At 43.2% G+C, this 22,592-nt stretch overlaps 2 protein-coding genes across 3 annotated transcripts; one reads left to right on the top strand and one right to left on the bottom strand.

Moving 5' to 3' along the window:
- Nucleotides 1-14,343: 14,343 nt before the first annotated feature.
- On the bottom strand, nt 14,344-17,614 carry CRYAB (crystallin alpha B). The gene is made up of 3 exons (XM_016205332.2): nt 17,143-17,614; nt 15,901-16,023; nt 14,344-14,633 (listed from the first exon to the last, which is right to left on the bottom strand). Exons 1-3 carry the CDS (start codon nt 17,341-17,343, stop codon nt 14,430-14,432), a joined length of 528 nt encoding a protein of 175 aa, XP_016060818.1. The 5' UTR covers nt 17,344-17,614; the 3' UTR covers nt 14,344-14,429.
- Nucleotides 17,615-18,389: 775 nt separating this feature from the next.
- Nucleotides 18,390-19,576, top strand: HSPB2 (heat shock protein family B (small) member 2). Of its 2 annotated transcripts, none has more exons than XM_087822180.1 (2): nt 18,390-18,483; nt 18,925-19,576. In XM_087822180.1, the coding sequence occupies exons 1-2, from the start codon at nt 18,390-18,392 to the stop codon at nt 19,380-19,382; spliced, it is 552 nt and encodes a 183-aa protein (XP_087678306.1). In that variant the 3' UTR covers nt 19,383-19,576. The 2 variants fall into 2 exon arrangements, 1 of the variants encoding a protein (XP_087678306.1); XR_015715306.1 differs by having other exon boundaries at nt 18,433-18,483; nt 19,087-19,175.
- The last annotated feature ends 3,016 nt before the right edge of the window (nt 19,577-22,592 follow it).

Below are 22,592 nucleotides of genomic sequence, written 5' to 3'. Positions count from 1 at the left end.
AGCACCCAGTGGGTGGCAGCTAGACTTGGTATACCCTGAGACTGTTGGTAACAGAGAGAATGGAATCCACCTTATGGCCCACCAGTGACTAAATACAAAAACAAATGTCTATAGATGTATGGTATAATAAAATATATTTGGTCTTTATCCACAGTTCCTGACACAAGGCTCCTAAAATTCTTAGAATTTACTGAGCGATAGGAGTTTCTTTTGTTATTCACAATGAGGCCTTTTTGATGACAACTGAGTTTACGTTAATGAAGTGACTTAGAGTGGGGCTCTTAGAGAGTCACAGGATTGGGCACATTACCAAGAAAACCAAGTGATTAGACAGTTGGAACTTTCAGCCCCAGTCACTGACCTGGGGTGGGGAGGGCTGAAGATTGCTCTGTATGAAAACCCTTGAATCAGGAGATTCAGGAAGCTTCTAGGTTGGTGAACAAATCAAAGTATTGAGAGGGTAGTGCACCCCAAGAAGGCATGGAAGCTACACACCACTCAGCCCAATACCTTACCCTATGCACTTTTTTTCCATTTAGCTATTCCTGAATTGTATTTTTTATAAAAAGCTGGTAAATGTAAGTAAAGTGTGTTGTGGTAGCTGTCTTAGCAAATTGTCAAACCTCAGGATGTGGTCAGGAGAATTCCTGATTTATTGCCAGTCAGTCGGAAGTATGGATGATCACTAGGGCTGGCATCTGAAGTGGAAAAAGTCTTGTGAGGCCGGGTGTGGCTCAGTGGTTGAGCGTCAACCTAGGATCCAGGTGATCAGGGTTCGATTTCTGGTCAGGGCACATGCTGGGGTTGCTGGCTCGATCCCCAGTCGGGGGGTGCAGGAGGCAGTAGATCAATGACTCTCTCATCATTGATGTTTCTCTCTCTCTCTCTCCCCCCTCTCCTTTCCTCTCTCTGAAATCAATAAAGATATATTTAAAAAAAAAAAAAAAAAAGGTCTTGTGAAATGTTAACTCTAGGTGTTGTCAATTAAATTGAATCATAGAACACTCAGTTGGTGTCGAGAATCAGATAATTGGTTGTTGGTATGGGAAAAAATTCCATACAATAGATCCCCTTAACCAAAGTTTTGGTTTCTATGGTTTCGGTCACACAGGGTCAACCATAGTCTGAAAATATTATTTTTATTTTTAATCCTCTCCTGAGAATATGTTTTTTATTGATTTTAGAGAAAGAGGAAGGGAGGGGGAGAGAGAGAGAAAAACATCCATGGGAGAGAGAAAAACATCAGTTTCTTCCTGAATGTACTCAGACGGGGGATCAAATCCACAACCTGTGCATGTGCCCTGACCAGGAATTGAACCCCAGGCCCCCTGGTGAGCAGGGTAACACTACAACCAACTGAGCCACACCAGCAAGGGCTACAGTCTGAAAATATGAAGTGGAAAATTCCAGAGATAAACAATTCAAAAGTTTTAAATTGCACAATATATATATATATTTTAATATATCTTTATTGATTTCAGAGGGAGGAAAGGAGAGGGAGAGAGAGATAAAAACATCAATGATGAGAAGATCATTGATTGAGCCCACAACCCGGGCATGTGCCCTGACCGGGAATCAAACCCTGACCACCTGGATCCTAAGTCGATGCTCAACCGCTGAGCTACGCCCGGCCAGACTTAACTTGCAAAGTATTCTGAGTAGGGTGATGAAACCTCCCACCCTCCTGCTCCATCTCACCAGGGATTCAAATCAACCCTTGGCTCAGGGTATAGAGGTCCTATACACCCTCTGGCCCATTTTAGCCACTTAATAGCAATCATTGTTATCAGATCAACTGTCACAGAAACACAGTGCTTGTGTTCAAGTAACCATTATTTTACATAATAATGGGCTCAAAGTACAAGAGTAGTGATGCTGGCGATTCAAATATGCCAGAGAAGCCATAAAGTGCCACCTTTAAGTGAAGAGGTGAAAGTTCGGTACAACCCACAGCTTCAGGCATCCACTGTGGGGTCTGGAACACATCACCCTCAGGAAAGGAGGGGAAAAACTTCAAATACTGCTGCAAAGTCAGTAACAACAAGACCTGACCAGATTCATGAGGGAAAGTTGACCTCCCCACATCAGATTTGGGGCACAGCCAGTGCATCACAATCTCTGAAGAGAGTTACGGTCAAGGTCTCAGGCCCCCTTAGCTGATAATGCTCTTCACATTGACTCATCATGTGAGGACACCTCCATAGGTCCTCTTCGGGCACCTTTGCCAAGACTTCCCTTGAGAACTCTTGCACATTACCCCGGAGGATGAATATGACCACAATGATTACAAATTCCTTTGAAATTTCCCCCAGGGAAGAATGATCCAGGAAGCCAAATAAAAGGACTAAAAATCTGTTCATGGAAGAATTAGCCTCATTAATGGGTTTGCCACAAAGTACCTCTTAATGATGTTCCCTGCCTGAAAGCGGGGCGAGAGATGGAGGGGCACCTTTCTCCCAGAAAGAAGAGCTGAGAGGGGCCATTGCTCCTTTGGTGAGCCCTCCCCTCCCAGTTGTTATCTTGAGAGCATTTTACCCCAAAGCAGCAGAATATACGTTCTTTTCAAGTGCACATGGAACATTTTCTAGGATAGACCACAGGTTAGGACACAAAACAAGTCTCAATACATTTAAGAAGACTGAAATTATATCAAGCATCTTCTCTGACCACAATAACATGAAACTAGAAATCAACCACACAAAAAACCTGAAAAATACAGACACATGGAGGCTAAAGAACACGTTACAAAACAATGAATGGATTAACAATGAGATCAAGGAAGAAATCAAAAGATACCTTGAAACAAATGAAAATGAGAACACAACCCAAAATCTACAGGACACAGTGAAAGCAGTCCTAAGAGGGAAATTTATAACATTACAGGCCCACCTCAAGAAACAAGGAAAAATCTCAAATAAACAATCTAACCTTACACTTAAAGGAACTAGAAAACAGCAACAACAAACAAAACCCAAAGTAAGTAGAAGAAAGGAAATAATAAAGATCAGAGCAGAAATAAATGAATTAGAGTCTAAAAAACACTACAAAAGATCAATGAAATCAAGAGCTCATTCTTTGAAAAAATAAGAAGGACAAACCTTTAACCAGACTCATCAAGAAAAAACAACAAAAAAACAACAACAGAGAGGACCCAACTAAATAAAATAAAAAATGCAAGAGGAGAACAACTGACCAAAGAAATACAAAGGATTATAAGAAAATATTATGAACCATATGCCAAGAAATTGGACAATCTGGAAGAAATGAACAACTTCCTAGAAACAATCTTCCATATCAGAATCAGGAAGAATCTGAAAATCTGAATAGACAGATTACAACTAATGAAATAGAAGCAGTAATCAAAAAATTCCTAACAAACAAAAGTCCTAGACTGGATGGCTTCACAGGTGAATTTTACCAAATATTTAAATAACTATCACCTATTCTTCTCAAACCTTTACAAAAAATTCAACAGGAAGGAAGATTCCCTAGCTCAGTTTATGAGACCAGCATTACCCTAATTCCAAAACCAGATAAAGATACTACAAAGAAAGAAAATTATAGGCAAATATCCCTGATAACACAGATGCTAAAATCCTCAACAAAATATTAGCAAACTAGATCCAGCAATACATTAAAAAGATCATACACCATGATCAAGTGAGATTAATTCTGGGGATACAGGGTTGGTACAATATCTGCAAATCAATAAATGTGATACATCACATAAACAAATGAATGATAAAAATCACATGGTCATATCAATAGATGCAGAAAAAGTATTTGATAAAATCTGGCACCCATTTATGATAAAAACTCTCAGCAAAATGAGAATAGAAGGAACATACATCAATGTAATAAAGGCCATATATGACAAACCCACAGCTAACATCATAGTTAATGGACAAAAACTAAAAGCATTGCCTTTAAGATTGGGAACAAGATGGAGATTTCCACTTTCACCACTCTTATGCAACATAGTATTAGAAGTATTATGCACAGCAGTCACACAAGAAGAAGAAATAAAGGGCATCCAAATTGAAAAGTAAGAAGTAAAACTGTCATTATTTGCAGATGACATGATACTGTATATAGAGAACAATAAAGATTGTATCAGAAAGCTACTAGAACTGGTAACTGAATTCAGTAAAGTAGCAGGATACAAAATAAATATTCAGAAATTGGTGGCATTTTTATATACCAATAATGAACTATCAGAAAGGGAAACTAAAAAACAACAACAAACAATCCAATTTATAATTGCATAAAAAACCACACCTATGAATAAATTAACCAAGGATGTAAAAAGACCTGTACTCAGAAAATTGTAAGACACTGAAGAAAGAAATTGAAGAAAATACAAATAAGTGGAAGTCTATACTGTGTTCATGGATAGGAAGGATTAACATCATTAAAATTTAAATACTATCCAAAGCCATCTATAGATTCAATGAAATTCCTATCAAGATACTAATGCCATACCCAACGAGTGTGGTTCAGTGGTTGAGCATCGACCTATGATCCAGGAGACTGAGGTTTGATTCCTGGTCAGGACACATACCCGGGTTGCCAGCTTGATCCTCATTAGGGGGCGTGCAGGAGGCAGCCGATCAATGACTCATCATTGATGTTTCTATCTCTCTCTCTTCCTCTCCCTCCCACTTTTTGAAATCAATAAAGATATATTAAAAAAACAAAACAAAAACAGTGGTGTGCCCTGGGCAGTGTGGCTCATTTGGCTGGGCATCCACCCGTGCACCAAGAGTTGCTGGTTCAATTCTAGGTCAGGGCACATGCCCAAGTTTTGGGCCCAGTCCCTAGAGTGGGGTGTGTGGGAGGCAGCCGATTGATGTTTCTCTCCCCTCAATGTTTCTCTCTCTCTCCCTTTCCCTTCCTCTGTCTCTCTGAAAGAAAGAAAGAGAGAGAGAGAGAGAGAGAGAGAGAGAGAGGGAGGGAGGGAGGGAGGGAGGGAGGGAGGAAGGAAGGAAGGAAGGAAGGAAGGAAGGAAGGAAGGAAGGAAGGAAGGAAGGAAGGAAGGAAGGAAGGAAGGAAGGAAGGAAGGAAGGAAGGAAGGAAGGAAGGAAGGAAGGAGAAAGAAAGGAGAGAAAGAAAGAAAGAAAGAAAGAAAGAAAGAAAGAAAGAAAGAAAGAAAGAAAGAAAGAAAGAAAGAAAGAAAGAAAGAAAGAAAGAAAGAAAGAAAGAAAGAAAGAAAGAAAGAGAAAGAAAGAAAGAAAGAAAGAAAGAAAGAAAGAAAGAAAGAAAGAAAGAAAAAGAAAGAAAGAGAAAGAAAGAAAGAAAGAAAGAAAGAAAGAAAGAAAAAAGAAAGAAAGAGAAAGAAAGAAAGAAAGAAAGAAAGAAAGAAAGAAAGAAAGAAAGAAAGAAAGAAAGAAAGAAAGAAAGAAAAAAGAAAGAAAGAGAAAGAAAGAAAGAAAGAAAGGAAAGAAAAAAAAGAAAGAAAGGTACCAATGGCATATTTTACAGAACTAGAACAAATATTCCACAAATTTATATGGAGCCACAAAAGACCCCAAAAGCCACAGCAATCTTGAGAAAGAAGAACAAAGTTGGAGGAATCATGCTACCTAATATCAAACTATGCTACAAGCCACAGTAATCAAAACAGCATAGTACTGGCATAAAAACAGACATATAGATCAATGGAACAGAAGAGAGAGCCCAGAAACAAACTTACACCTTTAGAGTCAATTAATATTTGACAAAGAGGCAAAAATATACATAAAGAAAGTTATTCAATAAATGGTGTTGGGATAATTGGACAGATACATGCAAAAAAATGAAACTAGACCACCTTCTTACACCCATATACAACAATAAACTAACGATGGATTAAAGGCTCAAATGTTAGACTCAAAACCATAAAAATCTTAGAAGAAAACATAGGCAGAAAAATCTCGGACATTTCTCATAGCAATATGTTTTTTGATACATCATCTTGGGAAAGGGAAACAAAAGAAAAAATAAACAAATGGGACTACATCGAAAGAAAACGTTTTTGCAAGCAAGGAAACCATCAACAAAATGAAAAACAACCCTCTGAATGGGAGAACATATTCACCAATGATTCATCTGATAAGGGGTTAATCTCCAAAATTTTTAAAGATCTTCTATAACTTGTAATTGGAACCCAAGTTCAGCTGCCTGCTGCCACAAAAACCAAACTTGTGAGATAGATGCTGATAAAAAGGAAGGAGATTTTATTCAAGTGCTGGTCATCTGAGGAGATGGGGGACTCTTGTCACAAAGTCCATGTCAACATCTCAGTGCAGGTAGAGGTTTTTATAAGGAGAGAGAGGAAAGCAGAAAAAAGAAACCAAGGGGGGCGGGGGTTGAAAAGTTCTCTACGTGCAGCCAGCACAGTCCATTCCAATAAGGACCTTGAAACCGGTCAAGTGATGGTCTGGTGTGCGCCATCCTGGTCTTGGTCATCCTGGTTCTGTGTCATCCTTGTGTTACATTTGAAGGTCAGCAAATCTCCCGGAACTGGGATGACTGAAGGTCGGAGTCTGTATCTTCTGAAGTTAGTTCCTCGTGTTTTTATACAAACATGCTGCTTAGCCCTGGCTGGTGTTGGTCAGTGGTTAGAGCACTGGCCCACACAGTGAAGGGTCGCGGGCTGAATTCCTGGTCCAGGGCACATACCTGGGTTGCTGTTCAATTCCCCGCCCCGGTTAGGGTGCATGAGGGAGGCAATCAATCAATGTATCTCTCTTGCATCGATCTCTCTTTTTCTCTCTCTCTCTATCTGCCTCCCTCTCTCCCTTCCAATCTCTCTAGATGTCAATGGAAAAAATATCCTTGGGTGAGGACTGACAAAAATAAATAAATAAACAAGCATGCTGTTTACCTACAAGCCACATATTAGTCAGCATTTACAGAAACAATGTCAAAAGAATGGTGGGGTAGGTTACCGTTTTCCACTGTTACAAACTCGACACCAAAAAAACAAATAATCCAGCCCTGGCCTGGTGGTTCAGTTGGTTGGATTCCTGGTTGGGCCTGTATGGTAGGCAACCAATCTCTTACATCAGTGTTTCTCTCTCTCTCTTTGCCTCTTCCTCTCTCTCTCAAATCAGTAAAAACATATCCTCTGGTGAGGATTAAAAAACCGATCCAAGCCCCAGCTGGTTTGCTCAGTGGTTAGAGTGTGGGCCTGCGGAATGAAGGGTCTTGGGTTCGATTCTGGTCAAGGGTATGTACCTCGGTTGCAGGCTCGATCCCTGGTCGGGGTGGGTGCGGGAGGCAACCAATCGATGTGTCTCTCACAGCAATGTTTCTCTCTCTCTGTCTCTCTACTTCTCTTAAACTCTCTCTGAAAAAAAAAAAAAAATCAATGGAAAAAAAATCCTCAGGTGAGGATTAACAAAACAAAACAAAACAAAACAAGACAAAACAAAAATCCCCACAATCCAATTCAAAAATGGGCAAAGGTCCTGAATAGACACTTCAAAGAGGACATACAGATGGCCAATAGACAGATGAAAAGATGCTCAACATCACTAATCATCAGAGAAATGCAAATTAAAACCACAATGAGATATCACTTCACACCTGTCAGAATGTCCACCATCAATAAATCAACAAACAAGTGCTGGCGAGGGTGTGGAGAAAGGGGAGCCTTGTGCAGTGCTGGTGGGAATGCAGACTGGTGCAGCCCCTGTGGAAAACAGTGTAGAGTTTCCTCAAAAGATTAAGAACAGAACTGCCTTATGATCCAGCCATTCCACTTCTGGGAATCTATCAGAAGAAACCCAAAACACTAATTTGAGGAATATATGCACCCCTGTGCTCATTGCAGTGTTGTTTACAACAGCCAAGATCCGGAAACAGCCCAAGTGCCCATCAGTAGATGAGCAGATAAAAAAGCTGTGGGGCATTTACACCATGGAATACTACTCAGCCATAAATAAAGAAGGAAATTTTACCTTTTATAACAGCGTGGATGGACCTGGAGAGTATTATGCTAAGTGAAATAAGCCAGTCAGAGAAGGACAAATACCATATGATTTCACTTATAGCAGAATCCAATGAACAAAAACTAACAAACAAAATAGAAACAGACTCAGAGATTTAGAGAATAGACTGACAGCTGTTAGAATGGAGGGGGTTTGGGGAGCTGAGTGAGAACGGTGAAGGGATTAAGCAAAGAAAAAGAAAACTCATGGCCGTAGACGACAGTATGGTGATGACCAGAGACAGAGGGGTTGGGGGAGGTAGGAGAGGCTGTAGAGAGGATAGGTGGTGATCGCAGGAGACTCGACTTGGGGTGGTGAACAAATACAATATGCAGATGATGTATTAATGTAATTGTACACCTGAAGCCTATGTAATTTTATTAACTAGTGTCACCCCAATAGATTCAATAAAAAATAAAAATTAAGTGGCTAAACTTATCAGTATTTTCCTACATTTTGTCTCCTGTTTAAGGTGACTATAATTTTGGAAGATGTCTCCCATATATTACCTCCCAAGCCTTTATTATTTTATGTTATAGATATGGAATCTATGTTGTATATGATGTTAGGTAGTGACAAAGTTTCATTTTTTCTATTTGGCTATTTAGTTGTCCCAGAATTCGTTATCGAAAAGACTATACTGCCAGGCTTCGCTTGTGAATCAGAGCACCCTAGAAGACTCACCCAGAGGAGTGAGCCCAGCCTCAGTGGGCTCATACCATGGGAACTTCTAGATACTTGGTGAGGGGTTGGGGGCGGGGGGAGACTATACTCTCTCTACTGCTCTGCAATGCCATTTTTATTATAAATAAACTGTGTATACTTAGGTCTGTTTTTGTGTTCTCTATTATATTCCAGTGGCCTAATTGTCATTCCTTGTCCTATTTTGGCTATAATGCCTTAATTACCTCACAATCTTAATTATAATAATTTTATGTCTTTTTTTTTTTCTCAGAAGGTAAGAAAATTTTATTATTTTAAGGCATGATATGTATCACATAAGCATTAAACAGTGTTAAGGAAATGAATGAGACTAAATGCTAAATGACCTCTTAATTAATCTATTTTAATGAATAATTTTATGTCTTAAAATATAATAGATTAAACCCTTTACCTTCTTTTTCTTCAAGAGTGTCCTAACTAATCTTAATCCTTTGCATTTCCATATAAATTTTAGGATCAACTTGTCAAGTTCCACAAAAAGATACTATTAGGATATAGATGCAAACTGCATCGTATTGTTAGGTCAGTTTTAGAATATGAGTTGTTGTCTCATTAATTTTAATAATTCATTAGTGTGTGCTCTTGCAATATGAGTACTATTTTATAAACTTACAGTTTAAGTTTGTATGTTGTATATCTTATTTTATTCCCTATGTATCCAGCACAGTGTGGTAAAATGTAACATACAATTTATCATGTTAACTATTTTTTTAAAGATTTTTAACTGATTTTTAGAGAGAGAGGAAGGGGAGGGAGAGAGAGAGAAACATCAATATGAAAGCAAAACATCGGTCTGCTGCCTCCTGTATGGCCCCCATCAGGGATGGAGCTTGAAACCCAGGCATGTGCCCTGACTGGGAATCAAACCGGCAACCTTTCGGAGCATGGGACTGTGCCCAACCAACTGAGCCACACTGGCCAGAGATATCATTTTAATTATTTTTAAGTATACAATTCAGTGATGTTAAGTGCATTCACAATGTGTGCTACCATCTCCACTATCCATTTCCAGAACTTTTTCATCATCATAAACTGAAACTCTGTCCCAATTAAGCAATAATTCCTTATTCCGCTCTCCTCCTGGTAACCTCTATTCTATTTCCTGTCTCTATGAATTTGCCTATTCTATGTACCTTATATAAGTGGAATCAGATATTTGTCTTTCTGTGTCTGGTTTATTTCACTTAACATATTTTCAGGGTTCATCCATGTTGTAGGATGTGTACTTTTTAAGACTAATAGCCCATTCTATGTATATACCACATTTTGCTTCTCCATCTGTTGATGGACACTTGGGTTGTTTTCACCTTTTGGCTACTGTGAGCAATGCTGCAATGAACATTAGCGTAAAATATTTGTTTGAGTTCCTGCTTTCAACTCATTTGGGTATATACCCCGAAGTATTGCTGCTCGTATTGTAAATCTATGTTTAACAATAGGGAAATCCCAAATTGTTTTCCATAGTGGCTGCACTTTTTTTACATTCTTACTAGCAATGCACAAGTTTTCAAATTTCTCCTGGTCTTTACCAACACTTACGTTCTGTTTTGTTTTTGCTCTATAATAGCCATCCAAGTGGGTGTAAAATGCAATTGCAGTGTGGTTTTAACTTGCATTTCCCTAATGGCTAGTGTTCTGGAGCAGCTTTCATGTGATTATTGGCTATTTGGATGCTGTCTTTGGAGAAGTCAGGAATGAGAGTTAAGTCATCTTAAAGCCTACAGACTAGACTATCCACCAGTTGAATACCACCAAGTGAGGAGCTGAAGAATTGCCTCTGTGCTACAAATAGTAAGATCTAGTAAAATGACTGTTGTTTTAAGCTACTAAATTTTGGGATAATTTAATATGCAGGAATAGATAAATAGAACAATATTCTATAAACTAAGATTATATCCTACAAACGCACTGAACACTATTATTAGTTCTAATAGTTTGTGTTGATTCTGTGGGAGTTGTTTTGGCAGATGATTACATAATTTACAAATAATGGTAGTTTCATCTCTTCAAATTCTTACATCTTATTTTTCTTCTTTTATGGCATCAGCCAGAACTTTTCATACCAAGTTAAATATTAGGAGTGATAGTGAGCACCCTTGTCTTGCTCAGGATAGTAAAAGTGATATGTTGAAATTTTCTTTGGTAAGTATAATAATTGCTTTATATTTTTGTTATATAATGTTAACCAAGTTAAGGAAACTCCCTAGTATTAGTGGATTATTAACGGGACAAGGATTTCCCCCACCCCACTGTAAATAAGAGGGCTGGCTCATACTTAATTTGATATAAACCATAAGATTTATTTTCTCATACTCTATTAATGTAATAAATTACATTGAGAAAATTTTTTTCAGTATCGACATCCTTGCCATTCCTGGAACATTTTACTTTGAGTGATAACTAAAACTATTCCTACCCAACCAGCCATTATTCCATTATCTTTTGATCTTTATTGATGCTGAGATGTCAGCTGTTAGTCTAGTTGTAATTCATTTGTAATTAATATATCTTTTTGACCTCATATATTTCAAGATTTTCTCTGCATGAGGGCCTGGAGCCAAGGACTCAACCCTCCTGGCAGGTTCCTGTGGGAGCCGAAATGAAGATGGTTACCAAAGTCTGAGCTCATGCAGGAGGCAGGGTGTTCCGCTGAAAGTGTGTTTGTGCAGCATTGAAAGAACTGCTTTGTATCACCCTCCCTTCCTTACCAGTTGTTTGTTACTCAGTATATAATAAAGGCGTTGAAGCCATTTGAGGCTGCACCTCATTGGAGGGCAGCCCTCCTGATCCCATAACTTTGTCTCTTTAATTCCCACCCCTTGAACTCAGGTTTGTTCTGCTTTCAGGCTGGTTCCTGACACATAGTCGTTGTTTTGAATTTTCGCAGTGATACTTTTAGGAGCATATTTAGTTTTATTTATCCTGCCCAGTATGAGGACTCACATCTACCTTCAGTTCTGGAAAATCTCTTCTAATAATGCTTTACCATTTTTCCATTAATTCTTATAAAATGCCCATTTGGATACATACTGGGGTCTCTCACTCTTTCCTTCATATACCTTAACTGTTCTGATTTTTTATACCCTTTCCCCCCAACTTGCTGCATTCTGAAAGAATTCCTCAGCTATTTTAAACTTGTAAATATGCAGCTGTGTCCTTTTTAGCATTTATAACATCAACTAATTTCTAATGTATTTAAAAGGTTCCTCTTCATAGCTATATGTTCTTTAAATTTCTGCTTCTTATTTAATATTTATTGCTCTTTTCAAATGAACTTATTCCTTCATTTTTCTATTTATTGTTGCCTGTGATGGTTTTCAAAATAGGTCAAATAATTCCTTGATTTCTGGTTTTGACAACTGCGTGAATTTATATAACATACAATATTAGAAACAAGAATGAACCGTGGTCACTGTTCTCAGTGGTCAGAACATCGGCCTGCGCACTGAAGGGTCTCAAGTTTGATTCCCTGTCAAGGGGATGTACCTGGTTTCAGGTTCGATCCCTAGCCTGGGTCGGGGCTCGTGCGGGAGGCAACCAATTAATGTGTCTCTTTCACATCAATGTTTCTTTCTCTCTCTCTCCTTTTCTCTCTCTGCCCTCCTCCCTCCCTTCCACTCTCTCTAAAAATAACTGGAAAAAATATCCTCGAGTAAGGATTAACAACAACAAAAAGAATAAATGGTTAAGATACATAAAAGAGAATTATGGAATTCACCAAGATATAGAATAGATTAGGAGGGAAAGAATTGAGACTGAAAATTATGAATCCAGTTGTAGGTATGTTGAGTTTGTGGGCCTTTGGGAATTCAAACAGAAGTACTTAATAAGTAGCTGGACATGTAATTTTAGTTCTGGGGAGACACATCTGAGATGGGAGTATAAAGTTAGAATATGGAAGCACATAGGTGAGAGTTGAAGGTATGGGAGTTGATAGTATAATCTAGGCTTATCAAAAAGAGGGGCATGGAAAGGCCAACAACAGAATTATTGGAAAGGCAAACTTGAATGATTGGCAGAGAAAGAGGAGCTTGCAAAACAGAAGTGGTCAGAAGGTGGGAGAAAACCGTGTTTAGCACAATGTCACAGAGAACAAGAGACTGAGGTTTAAGGAAGGAAGAGGTAGATAGTCAAATGAGTTATCAGAAATGCCCATGAGATTTAGCAAACCTTTCACTGTCATAAATAGTTTTGGGAAAGCAGTAGGTCAAGGAGTAAACAGGGCACAGGCTTTTTCACAAGATAGAACAGTAAGTTCATGTTTGATGCAATCCATCTGTTTCTAACACAGCAGTTGGCAGAAGTTTATAAAGTAGAAAAGATAAATAAAAATATGGACAAAATAAATACCAAAATATTTAAATAAATAGAAATAAAATTCAGGAGAATGGGCATAGTGGCCTCTAGGTCTAGAAGCAGACAGTGGCAGCTAAGAGTTTCACCTCTACAGGGTAAAGGTACTAAAAGTGCTCAATCCAAGACGGGAGGAGAAACCAGCTCATTGCTTAAAGCCAGGAGGCTATGATGGGATTTTCCCATTTGTGAAGAAAATCTGGAAAAATCCTGTCCATCAAACTTCTGGGGGGCTTTGTTGAATAGAAACTCTGGGCTTAGTGAGGTGGGAAGACCCAGACATAGCGCTGTGATTACAAATTTATATAAGCTATCCTGTGGCTCCATGATAGTAACCAACATGATAACAGGAGAGCAGCCCCACTCTTATTATAAAACCTGGTTTAGAACTGCGGAGGGATGTAGAAAATGAAATGGAGGCAAGCACAAAAGTACCAAGGAGTAGGGAGCAATGAGCCCAAAAGTAGAGAAAGAAAGAAGGAAAAGCGTTTATGCCAGGTAACGTACACAGAGCTATTTTTCATTAATTGAATCAGAAGTGTTGTCTAGGCTCACAAAAGTGAAATGAGGATGTTTTTGTAGAGTAATATGTCTTTGTTTAAACTAAATAATAGATTCACTTATTGATTATTCATTATAATTCTACAACTTAACTTTTTTATGGTGTGGCATTGAACTGGCAATTTTCCAGTCTTAGCTTTAATAGGTATTTACCAGATAACAGGATTACACCTGAGAGGCTTGTTTGGTGCTAATCTCACCAGAGTACTATTTATTGACTTTGTGAATCAGCTGAAGGCAATGCTTATCAGTAGGAAAATGTCAAATAACTTTGGGTACACCATCTCTCCTCCCTGGGGACATGATTAATTGCAGAGATGTACTAAGGTCTTTTATGCATTGTTATGCAGACTCCATCCCAATTTGTTGTGGGAACTGAGGGCCAAAATCAAAGAGGGAGGAGAGGAACTGATATTCCTTGAACTCTGCCAAGGGCCTTACTTACTTTTTCTCCTTACAAAAATGTACAGTTCAGTAACCCCTGTTATAAATGGAAGATCTAAAGACCAGGAAGGTTAAGTGACTTGCTAAATTTATACCATTAGTAAATGATGAAGACAGTCATTCTGACTCTAATGTCCCTAGAGCCCCTTAGATCATAATGTGATGATTAAATGGATCTACTGTATTTGTCCGATTAAAAACACACCACATGAACATTCAAGCACAAGGCAGTTATCTGTTGCTGAATGACATTTTATTAGCTTAATAATTTGGGCCTGCCCTTCACATTAATAAGCTTCAGCACTAGTCACAAGAGTTTTATTCACCGGTGGGGACACTTTCTTGTTTTAAAAAATGCAATTAGAGAGAGGGCATCTACTTCTTGGGGGCCGCAGTGACAGCAGGCTTCGCTTCACGAGTGATGGGAATGGTGCGCTCAGGGCCAGAGGCCTGTTTCCTTGGTCCATTCACACTGAGGACCCCATCAGATGACAGGGATGAGGTAATGGCGAGAGGGTCCACATCCGCTGGGATCCGGTATTTCCTGTGGAACTCCCGGGAAACGAAACCGTGTTCATCCTAATCCAAGAGAACAAGGAAAGAGGCAGAGAGATAAGAACAGGAAAAAAGCACCACTTGCTTAGAATTCAGACATCCTCTTTCCCCTTAGGTGTGAACAAATGCCATGGCAACACGAGAGGAAACTTTTGTTTGGGGCTAAGATGAAGTTGTCTAGGCGGTCACTCCTACCAATGAGAATCTGAGGAATCTGAAACAGGCAAAGCCTCACAGCTCTCCATACCCTGAGGCATGGAAATGTTTAGAGATATTTCTCAAAGGTTTAGATAAATGTTTGTTTGTTAGGCCTTCATCTGGCATTGAAGATCTAAGTTCCTGAGGAAGCTCAGATATTGTCCTGACTCTTTAGGAATGTCCCAGAAAGTCCCAGACCAAAAGGACTGCTGCTATTTAAAAAGAAAAACAAAAAAACCACTCCATCCAGAGAGACTGTGACTCAAGCTTAAATCATATACACAAAATGGAAACAGTCTGAGGACCTCCAACTGTACTGTTTGATTCACAAGGTTCTAAGTTATCACTAATTGGTAAGAAGCAAACTCATTAAAACACCCTCCTGGAAAGTAATGAGAAGCTTTCCATTCTTCAGAATTCTGCTAGAAAGTAGCTGACCATAACCCTTATACCTGCTGAATCTCAAGCATTTGTCCCGACAGGCTCTCAACAGATTTCCACCTGTGCTCCAGGGTAGTAGGAGCTGAGTACAGCTCTGAAACTTGGGCAAACCAAGTAGTTCAACACTAAGATGGCCTAAGGGGAAGAGGATTCCTGAGCACTGAAAAGTCCCAAACTCAGGGGCCTTCGGGGTGCATGCAGTTAATGTGATTACACAAAGCAACCAGGTGTCTGATAAGCTCTAAGCCTAAATCAGTGCTCCTCAACCTTGACTGTACATTACAATTACCTGGGGAGCTTTTAAAAATGCTGATGCCTGTGTCCCATCCCTAAAAATTCTGATTTAGTTGGTCTGAGATATGCCTCAGCACAGGGATTATTTAAAATTCTCCTTGTGATTCTAATGTGCCCAAGGTTAAGAACCACTGGCTTAAATGGGAAATGAACATCCCATCTAAGGCAATCAAGTCAAATTAAAACAAACAAACAAACAACAAAGATCTCTTCCCTTGCCAAAACAGTAACAATACTAGGTCTACCCGTTTCCAGACCCTAATGGCTCAGGACTGGAATGTTGCCAGCCTCAGAGGCTGATGGCAGTGTCTGGCACATAATATGCACTGAATGAATGAACAGAAAACACGCTACGTACCTGGCGCTCTTCGTGTTTGCCATGCACCTCAATCACATCTCCCAGCACCTTGACCTTGAGTTCTTCTGGGGAGAAGTGCTTCACGTCCAGGTTGACAGAGAATCTGTCTTTCTCCAGACGCATCTAGAAATAACAAGGTGGGAGAAAGAGGCAGGAAAAAAAATGGTCAGAAAGTGTATTACTAGTGCTGCCTCATTCTGCAGACTTGTTTTCTTGCCAGGTAGTTTATCTTCCTCTTTTTGGCTAAAAATCCCTTTTTGAATAAACATAGCTCTCTGGTTCAGGGGAGCCACCATAGTGGTACAAAGACACACCACCTGTCATCAGGCCCAAACTTTATCTACAGGGTCAGGCAAGAAGACAGGCCACCCAAGAGACCAATCACAAGGACGGGTCTGGGCATGGCTTCTGCTGCCTCTCTGACCCCCAAGGCCTCGCCTTGTCATTTGTCTGTGAGACAAAGGCCCCTTCTTCTTGCTCAGGTCTCTGCCAACTTTCCCACCCACTCAATCTGGAATGTTCTGCTGGCCCTGATTGTCCTTCCAAAGCCCTTGCACACTCAGCTCCTGTTTACTCACACTAGGATATTTTTAAAACATAGTGTTATCTGTGACAGCTCTGTCAACCTTATACGATCACCTCATTCTCGCACCCTCTTAGGACAAGTGGGGTTCCCAAGAGTGGATCTACGTTCTTTCCTTCTTAGGCTTGGACCCAGGCCAGTGCCCTGTCATAGCCCTGAGAAACAGGGAGAATCTTAGAAGGGGAAATAAGGAAAGAAATAGTGGTTGCTGTCTCCAGCTCCACACAGCGGGGGTGAAAAGCTCAGAATATGGTAGGGCTGTCTCCTCGCTCTGAAACTTGAGGTGATAAAAAATTTTCAGGAGCATGAGGTATTAGAAGTGGCAGGCAGAGGAGTCTGAAGGCAGCTCTTTCCTTGTAGCTCCTTATGAACCAAACCAGAAAGGCGCATCCTACTTAAAAGTTAGGGGACACACGATGATCTTTAGAGCACATGGAAAAAAGGTAATAAGCAGGCTACAGAACAGCATCAAGGGCAAACAGGAGACTGGGGGAGAGAGGGTCTAGTAACCTCATCTTTCTTCACTGCAGGATACACAAGGGCCTAAAAGACCTAAGACGCTTACACACGGCCAGATTTAGACAGAGGAAAAAGTAGAACAGATGGAGATGTTTCCAGAAGGTTCAGGAAACTCTCCTGCCTGTAGAGCAGAGACTTACCTCTGAGAGCCCAGTGTCAATCCAGCTGGGTGCCCGCAGGAATGACGGTGGCCGCAGGTAGAAGGGGCTCAGGGAAGTAGAAGTTGGGAAGAGATCAGACTCCAGCAGGTGCTCTCCGAAGAACTGGTCAAAGAGGCGGCTGGGGGAGTGGAAAGGAAAGAAGGGGCGGCGGATCCAGGGGTGGTGGATGGCGATGTCCATGGTGGCTGGTGAGTGTCAGGGGTCAGCTGGCTGGTCAGCTCCTTCAGCTGCAGCTACAGCCAGCCCCTTATATACTCAGCCTTGTGAAGCTTCTGGAATGATGATGTCAGGGGTTTTATTATCCCAGCTCACCGCCCTGTTCATGGAGACTTGTGATCGGGGATTTGGCAGTGTGACACATACCCAGTACTCACTGAGCTAAGAAAAGAGAAATATAAACACGTCTGACCTGTCCAGTGACTTGTCCTGGACTTGTTTCACCCGATTTCTGTCCACACCCAACGGCACCCTCCCCTCACCATTTGGGATACACTCAGGAATCCCAAGCAGGCGGATGGTGTGCCCCTCCTCCTCTCCAGCCTGGCCAGCCAGGGGAGCGGGCCAGCAACTATCTTGGGCCTGGGCAGGAACTGGAATCTTCCTTGGCTGGGCCCCAGAGGCATTAACTCTTTGTGGGTCCCTGCAGGAGAGCAGCGATTGCATGTCAATGCCAGGCATCTGAGTGGTGCTCAAGGTGGACCTGGGTGCTGGTGGGGACCCTGACATTCATCTGGGCGGGAAGGCCCCTCACCAAACACCAAAGGGTAGAAAAAGTTCTCGCATCTTTCACCTCACAAGGATCACAGAACATGGGCTACAGAGAGCTTTCTGAGTAGGCTGCTGGGTGCCCGCGGACGAGGAGGGGGAGGGTGGTGTGGGAAGCGCGCAGACTGTGAGGGTCTCAGCTGGGGGTCTCCGGGACCCCTGACCAGCTCGCTCCCCTCTCCAGCTCGCTCCCCAGCGAGGACCCCCAGCTGTCCTCACCGGTCCCCCTGCGACAGCTGAAGGGTGTGCTGGGGGGGAGGGGGGACGGGGGTCCTTGCGACGCTGGCCACGCGCTCGCGCCCGCGGCTGGCGCACGGGGCCCCGCGGCGCGCCCCTCCCCCAGCTCGGCACTATTTTGGGTGGCGTCGACCCCGCCCCCACCTCCGGGCGAGCCCTGGCTCGGCGGGCAGCTGGAGGGGTCGCGCCGCACCTCGGCCCCGGGCCGCCGACCGTCCGCAGCCATGTCCGGCCGCTCGGTGCCACACGCCCACCCGGCCACCGCCGAGTACGAGTTTGCCAACCCGAGCCGCCTGGGCGAGCAGCGCTTCGGAGAAGGTACGGCGCGGGCGCCGCGCCCCTGCCTCCGGCCCCCGCCGCCTGAAATTCCGGGCTGGGCTCCCGGCGCGCTGGCCTCCGCCCCGCCGCGGGCTTAGCTGACCTCCTGGGCGAGCCGCGGCCCACCCCGCGCCCACCGCTCCCGCCGCTCCCGCCGCGCGGGCCCCTCCCCGCCGCGCGCCGCCCCAGCCCCCCGCAACGCCTTCCCGCTCCCTTCTTCTGCCGGGGCCAGCTTTGGGGTGGCCCCCTGCAGCCGCCTCTCGTTTCCCTCCTCAGCCCCCCCGCCCCCAGCTGCCTCCGTCGGGTCGTCGTGCGCCCTCCCGCCCCCTCGCTACTTCTGACCCCCTCCTGCTCGCCGCAGCCCTCGGGTCTCCTTTCGCCCCTTCGCGCCTCGTTCTCCCTCATCCTGCCTCCTGCCTTCTCTCCCTCTCTGCCCCTCAGGCCTCCTGCCAGAAGAGATCCTGACCCCCACCCTCTACCATGGCTACTATGTCCGGCCCCGGGCCACGCGAGCTGGGGAGGGCAGCAGGGCAGGGGCCTCTGAGCTCAGGCTCAGCGAGGGCAAGTTCCAGGCGTTTCTGGACGTGAGCCATTTTACCCCAGATGAGGTGACCGTGAGGACCGTGGACAACCTGCTGGAGGTGTCCGCGCGGCACCCCCAGCGCCTGGACCGCCACGGCTTCGTGTCCCGAGAGTTCTGCCGCACCTACGTGCTGCCCGCCGACGTGGACCCCTGGCGGGTCCGCGCCGCGCTCTCCCACGACGGCATCCTGAACCTGGAGGCGCCCCGGGGGGGCCGGCATTTGGACACAGAGGTCAACGAGGTCTACATCTCCCTCCTCCCTCCGCCCCCTGATCCCGAGGAGGAGGAGGGGGAGACAGCCGGAGCTGAGCCCTGAGTGCCACAGCCCCAGCGCCCAGCCCTTTCTGCCTCCCGTGGCGGTGCAGCAGCTGCCACCACCCGAGGCAGCAGCATCCTCGGGGGAAGGGAAGAGTGCGCGGGCCACAGTGTATGATTTGGTCCTTTGGGACGTGTGTGTCCTAGCCTTTGGTCTCGTTCTGGGTAGAGCTGAATAAACCCACGTCTCAGGGCCTCGTCTGTGCTGCTTCCTATTCTGTGGCCTGGAGGATGGCGTGGGAAGGGAGGAGGTCGCGGCTGGGAAGAGCTCCTCCGTTAGGTGTGCTCCACGTTACAGAGCCCCGGGCTCACGCTTGGATGCTGAGGTCACACCCGGAAGCTGACACTGGCTCCAGATCAAATTCCCAGCCCTAATTTTCTCACAGTGCAACAAAAGAGAGAGTGATCCTGGGAGAGAAAAGGGATATGCCATCCAAACAACCCACGGGGCACTGTCTGAGCTGGTGATTAGAGACACAAAAACTAGGGCCTCCGGACTGTCTGGCCTGTTGGGGGTAGGGGTGGGGAAAGCCGGGTTTCGGCTGGAGAGAGTAACCTAAAGCCCTGTTTCCCCCACTAAGATCTGTCCACTGAAAATGGTCTCTGATTCTGAGGGACTGAGTATGTGTACACAGGGGCACAGACACATAAACCTCTGCCATCGTCACCGGACCCCATAGTCTCCCTACCCTCTGCACAGGGGAGCCGTGAGAGAGAGCATTCGCCTCCTATCTTGGAACATCCCAAAGAGAGGAGTCACTGCAGCATCCCCATGTAACCTGAGACTAAATGCGGGGGACCTGGGGCTGCTGGTGTGATCGTGATGGCCAGGGAAGTGTCCTCTGGAAGTGGAGTGTTATTACTAGAGGTATGGTGTGTGCAGGAAAGCCTGGGGTCTGACCCCTCAATTACTCTCTGTAGTCAAGGAAGCATGTGTGTGTATGACTTGGAGGGTGTCCAGAAGATCTCCCTTCCCCAGTATATCTTCATGAGGCTGTGGCAGACGTGAAATTCTTCCATTAAAGCAGTTGATTCTTAACTTTGTTGGGTTTACAGACCCATTTGAAAATATGACAAAGGTGCCCGGCTGGGCATGGCTCAGTGGTTAAGCGTCGACCTAGGATCCAGGCAATCAAGGTTCGATTCCTGGTCAGGGCACATGCCCGGGTTGCGGGCTGCAGCTGATCAATGACTCTCTTATCATTGATGTTTCTATCTCTCTCCCTCTCCTTTCCTCTCTCTGAAATCAATAAAGATATATTAAAAAAAAAAGAAAAAAGAAAAGAAAATATGACAAAAGCTATAGATCCTCTTAGCAGAAAAATACATATGGTCCCGAATTTGGCATACAACTTGAATAGCACTCTTGAGGTCCATTCATATGCACTTCTTAAGAATTGTGGACCCCCAGGATAAGAACCTTCACTTGAAGAATCCAATTTTGGGTTAAAGGATTGCCATCAATTTAAAATGAAAGCATGCTTCAGAGAAATAACTACTGATATAGTCATTTGTTCATTCATTCAACAAATATTTATCAACCCCCAAGTGATGCACTATGGGGGATACATATTGCAAATATAAATTATAAAAACTACGGTCTTTTATTGTCTACTCTTAGGAATCTTAGTGTCTAATTGAGAAGAAAAAGCATTTAAAAAGATACTAAGACTTCACAACAGTTTCACATTGATCTGTTTTGTAACTGGAATTTTTACATGAGCTTTATTTAAAAGAAAGGGTTCCTTAGCTATATAAAAAAATTGAGATCTCCGATTTAGTCCAAATCCCCACCCCATCCAAAATCTCTTAAGATTGGTCGTCAACTTCTGGGACATTTTGAGTAACTGAGAACTAAGAATTTCATAAAGTAGCTAACTTCATTTTCTTTTGGGACATATCTGTTACAAATTCTTCCTTATATTGAACCAAAATCTGCATTTTAGTAACATCTGCCCATTGGTTCTGGTTATGTCCAGAAAATAAATGCAATTCTTTTGCTTGAGAGTCCTTCAGATATTTAAAGATAACCATTCTGCTCTCCTAAGGCTTCCCTTTACCAACTAAACATACCTAGTTCTTTTGACAATATCTTATAGGACTTTCCATATCACTTATTATCCAGACAACTTTCTCTTGAACACACTGACCTTTGACAACATAACTTGAAATTCAACATGTAGTCCTCAAATTATTATTTCAGCCCTGGCTAGGTAACTCAGTTGCTTGGAGTGTCATCCTGATGCACCAAGGTTGCGGGTTCAATAGATCCCTGGTTGTGGTGTGTGCAGGAGTCAACTGGTGAATGCATAGGTGGGTAGAACAACAAATCTCTGTTTCTCTCTCTTTCTAAAAATAAAATAAATAAATAAATAAATAATCCAGTCATGGATTGACTGGCACAGACTTCAGTGGAATAATCAATGCCCTTGTTTATTACTCTGGACTTCTATTAATGATGCTCTAAGTGGACCTGGCTACTACAACACATTGTTGGTTCCTTTAGAGTTTCCAGCCACATAAAATCTCTTAGGTGTCTTCTTTTGAATTAGAGAAAGTGGCTGGAAAGGGACCAAGTGTGGAGGGTTTTGAGCGCCAGGCTAAGATGTTTGGGTAACAGGATGAAAAGAATACAGGCAGTGGTAGAGTACAGAAGGAATTGCCGAGGAGAGGCGTGGCCATGAAATAAGAGGCTGGTGCAGTGATCCTGCATAAGATAACAGAGTAAGATGCTTTACCATCTGCCGATTAGCTGAGAACCAGAAGAAATAACAATAGCTCAGGCTTACTGAGAGCTCCCCATGTGCCAGGCCCTGGACTAGAGCTTTACATACGTTATCTCATTTAATCTTCACCACAGTCCTGTAAGGCTGTCACTCTTATTGTCCCCATTTTCATAAGGAGAGAAGATGGGGGTGGGGGGAGAGTGAAGAGTCCAGGGTATTCTCTGTGGAGTGCAGGGCGGAGTGGTGGGTCCTGAACACCCAATAGGAGCACCCAGATACCTGGGCATCTGAACGAGGCAGGTGGGGGTAGGAGCACTGGAGACAAGCCTTATGGGTTTCACAAATTCCCCTCGAGTCCAAATTTTCTACAGAGGAATTTGCTTGACTGCATCCTAGTTGCTGGTGAGTGTGGAATGAGTGTAGTTTTGGGTCGATAGAAGGAGAAGCTGAGTTGAGCTGTAAGTGGGGATTCTATATTTCTCTAC

The sequence above is a fragment of the Miniopterus natalensis genome, chromosome 11 (assembly GCF_054644295.1).
Source record: "Miniopterus natalensis isolate mMinNat1 chromosome 11, mMinNat1.hap1, whole genome shotgun sequence".
Lineage (NCBI taxonomy): Eukaryota > Metazoa > Chordata > Mammalia > Chiroptera > Miniopteridae > Miniopterus > Miniopterus natalensis.
The sequence above is the reverse complement of the archived record's forward strand: the minus strand, read 5'-3'. Positions and strand labels throughout refer to the sequence as shown.

Excerpts from the sequence above, each read along its gene's own strand:
- CRYAB (XM_016205332.2), bottom strand. The coding sequence starts at position 17,343 with ATGGACATCGCCATCCACCACCCCTGGATCCGCCGCCCCTTCTTTCCT. Across the intron at positions 16,024-17,142 it reads TTGACACTGGGCTCTCAGAG|ATGCGTCTGGAGAAAGACAG; the intron begins GTAAGTCTCTGC and ends TGTTATTTCTAG. Across the intron at positions 14,634-15,900 it reads GCAAACACGAAGAGCGCCAG|GATGAACACGGTTTCGTTTC; the intron begins GTACGTAGCGTG and ends CTCTTGGATTAG.
- HSPB2 (XM_087822180.1), top strand. The coding sequence starts at position 18,390 with ATGTCCGGCCGCTCGGTGCCACACGCCCACCCGGCCACCGCCGAGTAC. Across the intron at positions 18,484-18,924 it reads CGAGCAGCGCTTCGGAGAAG|GCCTCCTGCCAGAAGAGATC; the intron begins GTACGGCGCGGG and ends TCTGCCCCTCAG.